Genomic DNA, 12,743 nt, shown 5'->3' on the forward strand with positions numbered 1-12,743 from the left:
AATATTTCAGAAAACATTCAGAACTCTCGGAACTCAATGTTAAAGTGATGGAGGCCCTGTCCTTGTATACCAAGTTAATGAATGAAGATCCAATGTATTCCATGTATGCAAAATTACAGAATCAGCAGTATTATATTCAGTCATCCGGTGTTTCTGGTTCTCAGGTAAGCTTTTAAAGATGCAAGTATTTCGTTTTAAATTCTCAAATATATTTGAGATTATTTGGAATAGCTGTGTTTTTGTAAAACGTGAAACTTTCTAAAAGTGATGTTTGGAGTAAAAATAAAGTTAAAAAGATTTTTTCACTTGACAAATACAATGTGTAGTATGCTAGCTATAATAATAGTTCTTGTTCTAAAAAATTATTTTTCTGCAGGGGTGCACATCAATCACTCTCAAGCTTTAAAAAAAAAAAAAAACAACAGATGCTTTGGCTCTACCCAGACCTATTGAATCCAGGCATGAGGCCCAAACATCTGTATATTTTTAAAGCTTCATATCTAATTATCTGGTTAAGAACTACAATTTTTATCTGTCTGAGTAAAATTTCTAATTATTACTAAATTCTTGTGAGTATCTACCATATTCAATTTTATAGTGACTTTCTTTAATCTGGATTTTTTCCGTTCCTTTACATGAGAACGTGTGTAACGCAACAGAGAGCCCTTTTTCCTCTCGTCATGCCCAGCAACTATTTCAAGAGCCCATTTCCCACAAACTCACTAAGTTCAGGGTATAGGGAGTAGTTAGCCAGACACAGCATTTTATCCACGTAGGGTAGCATAAACTTTGTGCAGATGAATTTTTTTTTGACGCAGTCCACTTCTGGAGGGAGGGGCCCGCACCCTGGAGAAGAGCAGCCAGGCCTGAGAACTGTGGGGCTGGATGACACCTACCACGAGTCTTGAGCCAGCGTGAGCCAGCAGGCAGATAGAGAGCCTTCCTGTTCAGTTTGCAAAGTACAGACAGAGAGAGAGCCTTCCTGTTCAGTTTGCAAAGTACAGACAGAGAGAGAGCCTTCCTGTTCAGTTTGCAAAGTACAGACAGAGAGAGAGCCTTCCTGTTCAGTTTGCAAAGTACAGGCAGATAGAGAGCCTTCCTGTTCAGTTTGCAAAGTACAGGCAGATAGAGAGCCTTCCTGTTCAGTTTGCAAAGTACAGACAGAGAGAGAGCCTTCCTGTTCAGTTTGCAAAGTACAGACAGAGAGAGAGCCTTCCTGTTCAGTTTGCAAAGTACAGGCAGATAGAGAGCCTTCCTGTTCAGTTTGCAAAGTACAGACAGCTGTATTCGTGAGGACTGGACTAGCCGCGTCCATAAGGAAGACCTTTGGATTCTGTGTGTAGTGAGTCTCGTGTGGCTTAACGCAGCCTTCACATGAGTGTTGTTGTGTTTCCTGATGGGTGTGTTCCGGTCCTAACAGCTGCTGCAAGTCTCGCTCCCTGGACAGTGGAGTTCTGTTTCCAAACATGTGAAATGGAAGGATCTGATGGATACTACAGAAAATTAGAGTATTATGTGCATTTAAGACTCAGGGGGCACTTAAGACTTTAATCTCTATAGCTTAAAACAAGTATAGTTTTTAGGTGCAGGGGTACGCAAACAATGGCCCAAGGGCAAAGTCCAGCCTCCCACCTCTTTTTTTAAATAAACTTTTACTGGAACACAGCCGTTCTCATTCGTTTCTCCGTCGTTGCTGGCTGCTTTCTCTATGGGCAGAGCCCAGTAGTTTCAACAGAGCGCACATGGCCCACAAAGCCCACCCCGTTTACTGTCTGGGCCCTGGACAAAGAAGTCTGCTGACCTTGCTTTAGGAGGATAGCTTGCTCTATGTTCAGTACGCTGTAACTTAGGAGATATATCTCTGTGTAGATGCCTAGAAACAAATGCAGACTGTTGCTGTAATGCAGTGAATTCAAAGACACTTCTTCAGCCTTTGGGGGTTCCTTTTAGGGAGATACAGTATCAACGTGGAAAGAAGGATTATATTAGTATAAAATTTCAAGGTAAGTTTCTTTACTGCTTCTGTACAGAGGTAGACACGAGTTTAGCTAATGCTTCCCTAAAAACAAAAATCATCAGAAGTCCACTTCACTGAAAAGCACTTTTTAAAACGCCTGTCGTAAAGCAACTGTACCCCAATTAAAAATAAATAAATAAATAAATAAAATCTACGTAAAAAAATAAAATAAAATGCCTGTCACCAGAAGGAACTCAGGAAACCATTTCAGAGATGTAATTGTTGCTCTTTTGTAACTGAATGCATGCCTGTTAAAATCCGAGGGACCCTAACGTGTTTTGTCTCTGACTGTCCTAGGTGTACCCAGGCCCTCCTCAGGGTGGTGCTTACCTGGTCGCAGGGAGCGCACAGCTGAGCCAGCCCCAGAGCTACAGCCTTCCGCCAGAGCAGCTGTCTTCTCTCAGCCAAGGAGCCGTGCTGCCTGCCGGCCCAGCCCTTCCCAGTCAGCAGGCTCCGGCTTCCTACCCCAAGTAATGTGATCATTGGCTCTTGTTTGCGTTCAGCACTGTTAAAACTCTCAGGTGCCCTTGGTCGTCTGTAATCATAAAAAATGGATAAGGAAAATCCAGGGTAGGTGTCGTCACTGATGCCAGACGGTCAGCCCCGTCTGTGGTGGCAGGTGGGTTCTGTAGGACCCCCTGCAGTTCTGCAGTCCTAGCCAGCAAGCCAGCCCTCTGTCCTGCTGAGTCCTTGAACTGCTGTATTCTGGTTTTAGCTTTGTGTTTTTTATATTCCTTCCTATCATAATTTCTTTTGTTTTTATTTGAGTCTGTGATAATATTTGTTAAGAACTTCAATGTAACTTAAATTTACTTTGATAACTATAATTTAATGCTTTACACAAATTTCACATAAAAGCTGAATGTTCCTGTGGTTATTATTTTAGAATTTATAGTTCTGGGCTGTTTCTTAAAGACAAATATTCCCTTCTTTTTACCCTGTGTGGGAATTCAGTATATATCACAGCATAATAAACTACATGAAAAGAGACAGTACAAGAAGCTGTACGCCCCTGTGGTTCATGGGGCGAGTAGCTGAATATGAAATGACAGGCCCATTGTTCTGGTCATTTACTTAGAATGCCCCTATAATGTAAATGATTATATTTATACATTATATTATTCATAATTTATAAATGCCTTTTCTACTTCAGTGGGCATCTAAGCTGAAGTCATCACTTTGGATCGAATAGGTAGGCTTAAGAGTTCAGCAGTGTGTAACTCCAGAGGTCATGATGTTCTGACTCACAACAGAAGTTTCTTGGTGGCACAGGTACAATTTCTAGGGACCTTTCCATCAATGGTGGAGTTGCCCAGAATGCTCCTGTACTGCCCTCACTATTGTACTGTTCATACCCCAAAGAGTCACACTCTAGGGATGCTTGGGGATTGTCAAACATGATTTTGTGGTCACATCTCATATTCTGAAGTGACCTTAATTAAGAAGGATGGTGATGCGGAAGCCTGTTACAGGCATCAAACAGCAGCAACAAGAAAACAGCGCTCCCTACTGGGTTGTATAGCTTAGGAAAAAAGTTAGGTCTAACTCTGTTTGTCCAAGGACTTTTTTTCTTTTCTTTTTTTTTTTAAGTCTCAGTTTGGTAAAAAGCGAATACTGTTACATAGAAATTGGTAGGGAGCAACTATTAGGAGAGTAACATGCTGCTTTAAAATTAGATCAAAGTGAGTAGAGGTAGGTATTGTTGAGAAGTTAGCCAGTGTACACGAGTAGTATATATAGGAACCTCTCAGATACTTCAGTATTAGCCAGAAGTGCCACCTCTGTCCCAGCTAGTCCTCTGTTACCATGTCACATGCTGCTCTGGATGCCTCATTACCAGAGATTACTTGGGATCCATTCTTAGTTCAGAGCCTTGAGGAATTATCCTTGTAAGTGAGATCCTCTGTTGGGAGCTTCTCAAACCATGACGTGCTGTAGAGCCAGAGCACCTTGTCGCTGTTTGCTGGGGGCTGCTCTGTCCTCTTCTGCCATTTGGACGCAAGACCCCCGTGCAGGACCCGCACTGTGTTCCAGGGCCTGGCTGCTGACGTGCGGTAGCTGTAAATGTCCCCTCTCCAGAAACACAAGTACATTTCAGTAGGTGCTTGTTGCAGAGCATTTCCTTGAAACGTTTAGCCCTCTTTGCCAGGCTAATGGCTGCTTATTCTTCAGCTCTTAGCTTAGCTTCGTCTTTACTAGAAGCCTGTCTTGCCTTCCCACCTCGCCAGCACTGTTCCTCCTCTGATGCTGTCTCAGGCCCCCAGCATATCGTGTCATCGTGTTGTCCTCTGTATCTCCACTAAACCGTCATATCTTGAGAGCTGGAGTGGCATCTTTCACCTTTAGAGCCACACTACGTAGCACAGAGGTTTTTTTGTTTTTTTTTTTTAAAGATTTATTTATTGATTGATTGATTGCTATGTTGGGTCTTCGTTTCTGTGCTAGGGCTTTCTCTAGTTGCGGCAAGCAGGGGCCACTCTTCATCGCGGCGTAGCACAGAGTTACACCTGGTAGGAACTCAGTAAATATTTGATAAGTAAATGTTTTGGGCTTTTTTTGTTGTTTATTTTTAAATTTTACTTATTTATTTAGTTATGGCTGTGTTGGGTCTTCGTTTCTGTGCGAAGGCTTTCTCTAGTTGCGGCAAGTGGGGGCCACTCTTCATCGCGATGCACGGACCTCTCACCATCGCGGCCTCTCTTGTTGTGGAGCACAGGCTCCAGACGCGCAGGCTCAGCAATTGTGGCTCACGGGCCTAGTCGCTCCACGGCATGTGGGATCTCCCCAGACCAGGGCTCGAACCCGTGTCCCCTGCATTGGCAGGCAGATTCTCAACCACTGCGCCACCAGGGAAGCCAGTAAATGTTTTGATGGGAATTTCAAGGGCTGTGTTAGGCCAGTGAGATATATGTTTCAGTTCCTTGAAAAGACTTCACACAGGCTTTGAAGCAATTTTTTAAAAGATATATTGGGAACAGTTGTGTGTAAATGGGCATATGTGTGTGTGTTTGAATGAGAAAACTGATGGCAAAACAAACGTCGGCTCACAAAATTGGAAGGAGTGAGAACTGGGGGTGGAAGTGTACTCGATAGAGGTGTACAGCATGTTTTACTCAAGCTTTCTAACTGCAAATCAAGGTCAAGGAGGAATTTTTTTCCCCCCGTTTTTGGTAGGCAAGTTTTTTTGTGTCCCTCAGTTTGTATCTAGGAGGCAATTTCTTATTCTGTTACATGGAATTTTGGTTTTAGGGTGGTCACTTTTCCAGACTTCTGTCACCCTAGGGTGATATTACTGATAACTGGGGAAGGTGGTACTGATACAGTTTTCTAGACCTACCTGAGTGATGGTGGCCACGATGATACTAAGGTGACCAAAGCTAGGTACTTATTTGTCAGTTATTTCATTTTACATCTGTTAAACAGATGTTTTCTGTGTCTGAGTTTGACGTTGTAGGTATAAGTGAGATCACACGGTATTTGTCCTTCTCTGTCACAGGGACAAGGTTTCCTTCTTTCTCACGGCTGAGTACTATTCATGTGTGTGTGTATCTCTATCTCTGCCTCACACCTTCTTTACCCATTTATCCCTTGACGGACCCTTAACTTTTCCCGTTTCTTGGCTATTGTGAGTAATGCTGCAGTGAACATAGGAATGCTGATATCTCTTTGAGATCCTGATTTCAGTTCCTTTGGATATATGCCCAGAAGAAGCATTGCTGGATCATATGGTAGCTCTATTGTTAATTTTTTGAGAAACCTCCATACCGTTTTCCATACTGACTGCACCAACACTGCATAGGTGTTCTCTTTTCTCTACATCTTCGCCAGCAGTCCTTACTTCTGGTGTTTTTGATCATAGCCAGTCCAACAGGTGTGAGGTAGGTGATACCCTGCGGTTTTGATTTTCCTTTTCTGGTGGATAGTGAGGTTGAGCGCCTTTTCATGTGCCTGTTGGCCATCTGTATGTCTTCTCTGGAAAAATGTTTATTCAGGTCCTCTGCCCATTTTTTAATCGGTTGTTAGGTTTTGTTTTTTTTTTAACATCTTTATTGGAGTATAATTGCTTTACATTGTTATGTTAGTTGCTGCTGTATAACAAAGTGAATCAGCTCTGCATATACATATATCCCCGTATCCCCTCCCTCTTGTGTCTCCCTCCCACCCTCCCCATCCCACCCCTCTAGGTGGTCACAAAGCACCGAGCTGATATCCCTGTGCTATGCGGCTGCTTCCCACTAGCTATCTATTTTACATTTGGTAGTGTATATATGTCCGTGCCACTCTCTCACTTCGTCCCAGCTTACCCTTCCCCCTCCCCATTGCCTCAAGTCCATTCTCTACGTCTGTGTCTTTATTCCTGTCCTGCCCCTAGGTTCTTCAGAACCTTTTTTTTTTTTTTTTTGGATTCCACACATATGTGTTAGCATACGGTATTTGTTTTTCTCTTTCTGACTTACTTCACTCTGTATGACAGACTCTAGGTCCATCCACCTCACTACGAATAACTCAATTTCATCTCTTTTTATGGCTGAGCAGTATTCCATTGTATATCTGTGCCACATCTTCTTTATTCATTCATTTGTCAATGGACACTTAGGTTGCTTCCATGTCCTGGCTATTGTAAATAGAGCTGCAGTGAACATTGTGGTACATGACTCTTTTTGAATTATGGTTTTCTCAGGGTATATGGCCGGTAGTGGGATTGCTGGGTCATATGGTAGTTCTATTTTTAGTTTTCTAAGGAACCTCCATACTGTTCTCCATAGTGGCTGTATCACTTTACATTCCCACCAACAGTGCAAGAGGGTTCCCTTTACTCTACACCCTCTCCAGCATTTATTGTTTGTAGACTTTTTGATGATGGCCATTCTGACCAGTGTGAGGTGATACCTCATTGTACTTCTGATTTGCATTTCTCTAATGATTAGTGATGTTGAGCATCCTTTCATGTGTTTGCTGGCAATCTGTATATCTTCTTTGGAGAAATGTCCATTTAGGTCTTCGGCCCATTTTGGGATTGGGTTGTTTGTTTTTTTGATACTGAGCTGCATGAGCTGTTTGTATATTTTAGAGATTAATTTTTTGTCAGTTGCTTCATTGGCAAATATTTTCTCCCATTCTGAGGGTTGTCTTTTTGTCTTGGTTATGGTTTCCTTTGCTGTGCAAAGGCTTTTAAGTTTCATTGGTCCCATTTGTTTATTTTTGTTTTTATTTCCATTTCTCTAGGAGGTGGGTCAGAAGGGATCTTGCTGTGATTTATGTCATAGAGTGTCCTGCCTATGTTTTCCTCTAAGAGTCTTATAGTGTCTGGTCTTATATTTAGGTCTTTAATCCATTTTGAGTTTATTTTTCTGTATGGTGTTAGGGAGTGTTCTACTTTCATTCTTTTACATGTAGCTGTCCAGTTTTCCCCGCACTACTTATTGAAGAGGCTGTCTTTTCTCCATTATATATTTTTGCCTCCTTTATAAAAAATAAGGTGACCATATGTGTGTGGGTTTATCTCTGGGCTTTGTATCCTGTTCCATTGATCTATATTTCTGTTTTTGTGCCAGTACCATACTGTCTTGATTACTGTAGCTTTGCAGTATAGTTTGAAGTCAGGGAGCGTGATTCCTCCAGCTCCGTTTTTCTTTCTCAAGATTGCTTTGGCTCTTCGGGGTCTTTTGTGTTTCCATACAAATTGTGAAATTTTTGTTCTAGTTCTGTGAAAAATGCCATTGGTAGTTTGATAGGGATTGCATTGAATCTGTAGATTGCTTTGGGTAGTAGAGTCATTTTCACAATGTTGATTCTTCCAATCCAAGAACATGCTATATCTCTCCATCTGTTTGTATCATCTTTAATTTCTTTCATCAGTGTCTTATAGTTTTCTGAGTACAGGTCTTTTGTCTCCGTAGGTAGGTTTATTCCTAGGTATTTTATTCTTTTTGTTGCAATGGTAAATGGGAGTGTTTCCTTAATTTCCCTTTCAGATTTTTCATCATTAGTGTATAGCAATGCAAGAGATTTCTGTGCATTAATTTTGTATCCTGCTACTCTACCAAATTCATTGATTAGCTCTAGTAGTTTTCTGGTAGCAGCTTTAGGATTCTCTATGTATACTATCATCTCATCTGCAAACAGTGACAGTTTTACTTCTTCTTTTCCAGTTTGGATTCCTTTTATTTCTTTTTCTTCTCTGATTGCTGTGTCTAAAACTTCCAAAACTATGTTGAATAATAGTGGTGAGAGTGGGCAACCTTGTCTTGTTCCTAATCTTAGTGGAAATGGTTTCAGTTTTTCACCACTGAGAATGATGTTGGCTGTGGGTTTGTCATATATGCCTTTATTATGTTGAGGTACATTCCCTCTATGCCTACTTTCTGGAGAGTTTTTATCATAAATGGGTATTGAATTTTGTCAAAAGATTTTTCTGCATCTATTGAGATGATCATATGGTTTCTGTCCTTCAGTTTGTTAATATGGTGTATCACATTGATTGATTTCCATATACTGAAGAACCCTTGCATTCCTGGGATAAACCTCACTTGATCATGGTGTATGATCCTTTTAATGTGCTGCTGGATTCTGTTTGCTAGTATTTTGTTGAGGATTATCCATCTATGTTCATCAGTGATATTGGCCTATAGTTTTCTTTATTTTTGACATCTTTGTCTGGTTTTGGTATCAGGGTGATGGTGGCCTCGCAGAATGAGTTTGGGAATGTTCCTCCCTCTGCTATGTTTAGGAAGAGTTTGAGAAGGATCGGTGTTAGCTGTTCTCTAAATGTTTCATAGAATTCGCCTGTGAAGCCATCTGGTCCTGGGCTTTAGTTTGTTGGAAGATTTTTAATCACAGTTTCAATTTCAGTGCTTGTGATTGGTCTGTTTATATTTTCTATTTCTTCCTGGTTCAGTCTTGGAAGGTTGTGCTTTTCTAAGAATTTGTCCATTTCTTCCAGGTTGTCCATTTTATTGGCATATAGTTGCTTGTAGTAAGCTCTCATAATCCTTTCTATTTATGCAGTGTCAGTTGTTACTTCTCCATTTTGATTTCTAATTCTGTTGATTTGAGTCTTCTCCCTTTTTATCTTGGTCAGTCTGGCTAATGGCTTATCAATTTTGTTTATCTTCTCAAAAACCAGCTTTTTGTTTTATTGATCTTTGCTATCGTTTTCTTCATTTCTTTTACATTTATTTCTGATCTGATCTTTATGATTTCTTTCCTTCTGCTAACTTTGGGGTTCTTTTGTTCTCCTTTTCTAATTGCTTTAGGTGTAAGTTTAGGTTGTTTATTTGAGATGTTTCTTGTTTCTTGAGGTAGGATTGTATTGCTATAAACTTCCCTCTTAGAACTGCTTTTGCTGCATCCCATAGATTTTGGGCCATCGTGTTTTCATTATCATTGTTTCTAGGTATATTTTGATTTCCTCTTTGATTTCTTCAGTGTTTTCTTGGTTATTTAGTAGTGTATTGTTTAGCTTCCATGTGTTTGTATTTTTTACAGATTTTTTCCTGTAATTGATATCTAGTCTCATCGCGTTGTGGTCGGAAACGATACTTGATATGATTTCGCTTTTCTTAAATTTACCAAGGCTTGATTTGTGACCCAAGATATGATCTATCCTGGAGAATTTTCCGTGAGCATTTGAGAAGAAAGTGTATTCTGTTAGTTTTTGGATGGAATGTCCTATAAATATCAATTAAGTCCATCTTGTTTAATGTATCATTTAAAGCTTGTGTTTCCTTATTTATTTTCATTTTGTTTGATTTGTCCATCGGTGAAAGTGGGGTGTTAAAATCCCCTACTATGATTGTGTTACTGTCGATTTCCCCTTTTATGGCTGTTAGCATTTGCCTTATGTATTGAGGTGCTCCTATGTTGGGTGCATAAATATTTACAATTGTTATATCTTCTTGAATTGATCCCTTGATCATTATGTAGTGTCCTTCTTTGTCTCTTGTAATAGTCTTTATTTTAAAGTCTATTTTGTCTGATGGGAGAATTGCTACTCCAGCCTTCTTTTGATTTCCATTTGCATGGAATATGTTTTTCCATCCCCTCACTTTCAGTCTGTATGTGTCCCTAGGTCTGAAGTGGGTCTCTTGTAGACAGCATATATACGGGTCTTGTTTTGGGATCCATTCAGCCAGTCTGTGTCTTTTGGTTGGAGTATTTAATGCGTTTACATTTAAGGTAATTATCGATATGTTATGTTCCTATTACTGTTTTCTTAATAGTTTTGGGTTTATTATTGTAGGTCTTTTCCTTCTCTCGTGTTTCCTGCCTAGAGAAGTTCCGTTAGCATTTGTTCTAAAGCTGGTTTGGTGGTGCTGAATTCTCTTCTTTTGCTTGTCTGTAAAGGTTTTAATTTCTCTGTCGAATCTGAATGAGATCCTTGCTTGGTACAGTAATCTGGGTTGTAGCTTTTTCCCTTTCATCACTTTAAGTATGTCCTGCCACTCCCTTCTGGCTTGCAAAGCTTCTGCTGAAAGATCTGCTGTTCACCTTATGGAGATTCCCTTGTATGTTATTTGTTGCTTTTCCTGTGTTGCTTTTAATATTTTTCTTTGTGTTTAATTTTTGATGGTTTGATTAATATGTGTCTTGGCGTGCTTCTCCTTGGATTTATCCTGTATGGGACTCTCTGCACTTCCTGGACTTGATTGACTATTTCCTCTCCCATATTAGAGAAGTTTTCAACTGTAATCTCTTCAAATATTTTCTCCGTCCCCTTCTTTTTCTCTTCTTCTTCTGGGACCCCTATAATTTGAATGCTGGTGCATTTAATGTTGTCCCAGAGGTCTCTGAGAGTGTCCTCAATTCTTTTCATTCTTTTTTCTTTATTCTGCTCTGTGGTAGTTATTTCCACTATTTTATCTTCCAGGTCACTTATCCGTTCTTCTGCCTCAGTTATTCTGCTATTGATTCCTTCTAGAGAATTTTTAATTTCATTTATTGTGTTGTTCATCATTGTTTGTTTGCTCTTTAGTTCTTCTAGGTCCTTGTTGAACGTTTCTTGTATTTTCTCCATTCTATTTCCAAGATTTTGGATCATCTTTACTATCATTACTCTGAATTCTTTTTCAGGTAAACTGCCTATTTCCTCTTCATTTGTTTGGTCTGGTGGGTTTTTACCTTGCTCCTTCATCTGCTGCATGTTTCTCTGTCTTCCCATTTTGCTTAACTTACTGTGTTTGGGGTCTCCTTTTCACTGCCTGCAGGTTCATAGTTCCTGTTCTTTTTGGTGTCTGCCCCCCAGTGGGTAAGGTTGGTTCAGTGGGTTGTGTAGGCTCCCTGGTGGAGGGGACCAGTGCCTGTGTTCTGGTGGATGAGGCTGGAGCTTGTTTTTCTGGTGGGCAGGTCCGAGTTTGGTGGTGTGTTTTGGGGTGTCTCTGACCATATTATGATTTTAGGCATCCTCTCTGGTAATGGGTGGGGTTGTGTTCCTGTGTTGCTAGTTGCTTGGCATGGGGTGTCCAGCACTGTAGCTTGCTGGTCATTGAGTGGAGCTGGACCTTAACGTTGAGATGGAGATCTCTGGGAGAGCTCTCGCCGATTGATATTACGTGGGGCTGGGAGGTCTCTGGTGGACCAATATCCTGAACTCGGCTCTCCCACCTCCAAGGCCTAGGCCTGACACCCCGCCGAAGCACTGCGACCCTGTCAGCCACATGGCTCAGAAGAAAAGGGGGAAAAAAAAAAGAAATAAATAAAATAAAATAAAAGTTATTAAAATAAAAAATAAAAAAGCAATTAAAATAATAAGGGAGCAACCAAACCAATAAACAAATCCACCAATGATAACAAGCGCTAAAAACTAAACTAAGATAAACATATAAATCAGAAACTAGTCAGTCGCTTACAGCAAACCCCAAGTCTCTACAGTTGCTCCCAAAGTCCATCGCCTCAATTTTGGGATGATTTGTTGTCTTTTCAGGTATTCCACAGATGCAGGTACATCAAGTTGATTGCAGAGATGTAGTCTGCTGCTCCTCAGGCTGCTGGGAGGGATTTCCCTTTCTCTTCTTTGTTCGCACAGCTCCTGGGGTTCAGCTTTGGATTTGGCCCCGGCTCTGTGTGTAGGTCGCCTGAGGGCATCTGTTCCCTGCCCAGCCAGGACAGGGTTAAAGGAACGGCTGATTAGGGCCTCCCGGCGGGAAGGAGGGGTACAGAATGTGGAGCGAGCCTGCGGCGGCAGAGGCCGGCATGACGTTGCACCAGCCTGAGGCGCGCCGTGTGTTCTCCTGGGGAAGTTGTCCCTGGATCACGGGACCCTGGCAGTGGCGGGCTGCACAGGCTCCCAGGAGGGGCGGTGTGGATAGTGACCTGTGCTCGCACACAGGCTTCTTGGTGGCGGCAGCAGCAGCCTTAGCGTCTCCTGCCCGTCTCTGGGGTCCGCGGTGATAGCCGCGGCTCGCGCTCATCTCTGGAGCTCGTTTAGGCGGTGCTCTGCATCCCCTTTCTCGCGCACCCCGAAACAATGGTCTCTTGCCTCTTCATCAGCTCCATACCTTTTCCCGGACTCCCTCCTGGCTAGCTGTGGTGCAGTAGCCCCCTTCAGGCTGTTTTCACACAGCCAACCCCAGTCCTCTCCCTGGGGTCTGACCTCCGAAGCCCGAGCCTCAGCTCCCAGCCTCCAGCTTCTCCGGCGGGTGAGCAGACAAGTCTCTCGGGCTGGTCAGTGCTGGTCGGCACCGATCCTCTGTACGGGAATCTCTCCGCTTTGCCCTCTGCACCCGTG

General features: G+C 41.9%; 1 protein-coding gene across 1 annotated transcript in view; it reads left to right on the forward strand.

Annotated features, from left to right (window-relative positions):
* Nucleotides 1-12,743, forward strand: part of STAM (signal transducing adaptor molecule) — a 68,310-nt gene that overhangs the window by 50,808 nt on the left and 4,759 nt on the right. Inside the window, exons 12-13 of the mRNA XM_082452872.1 lie at nucleotides 11-164; nucleotides 2,315-2,487. Of these exons, the coding sequence (XP_082308998.1) occupies nucleotides 11-164; nucleotides 2,315-2,487 (327 nt within the window). The remainder of the gene's footprint in view (nucleotides 1-10; nucleotides 165-2,314; nucleotides 2,488-12,743) is intronic.

This window comes from Balaenoptera physalus (assembly GCF_965194825.1).
Source record: "Balaenoptera physalus genome assembly, chromosome: 2".
NCBI classification, from domain to species: domain Eukaryota; kingdom Metazoa; phylum Chordata; class Mammalia; order Artiodactyla; family Balaenopteridae; genus Balaenoptera; species Balaenoptera physalus.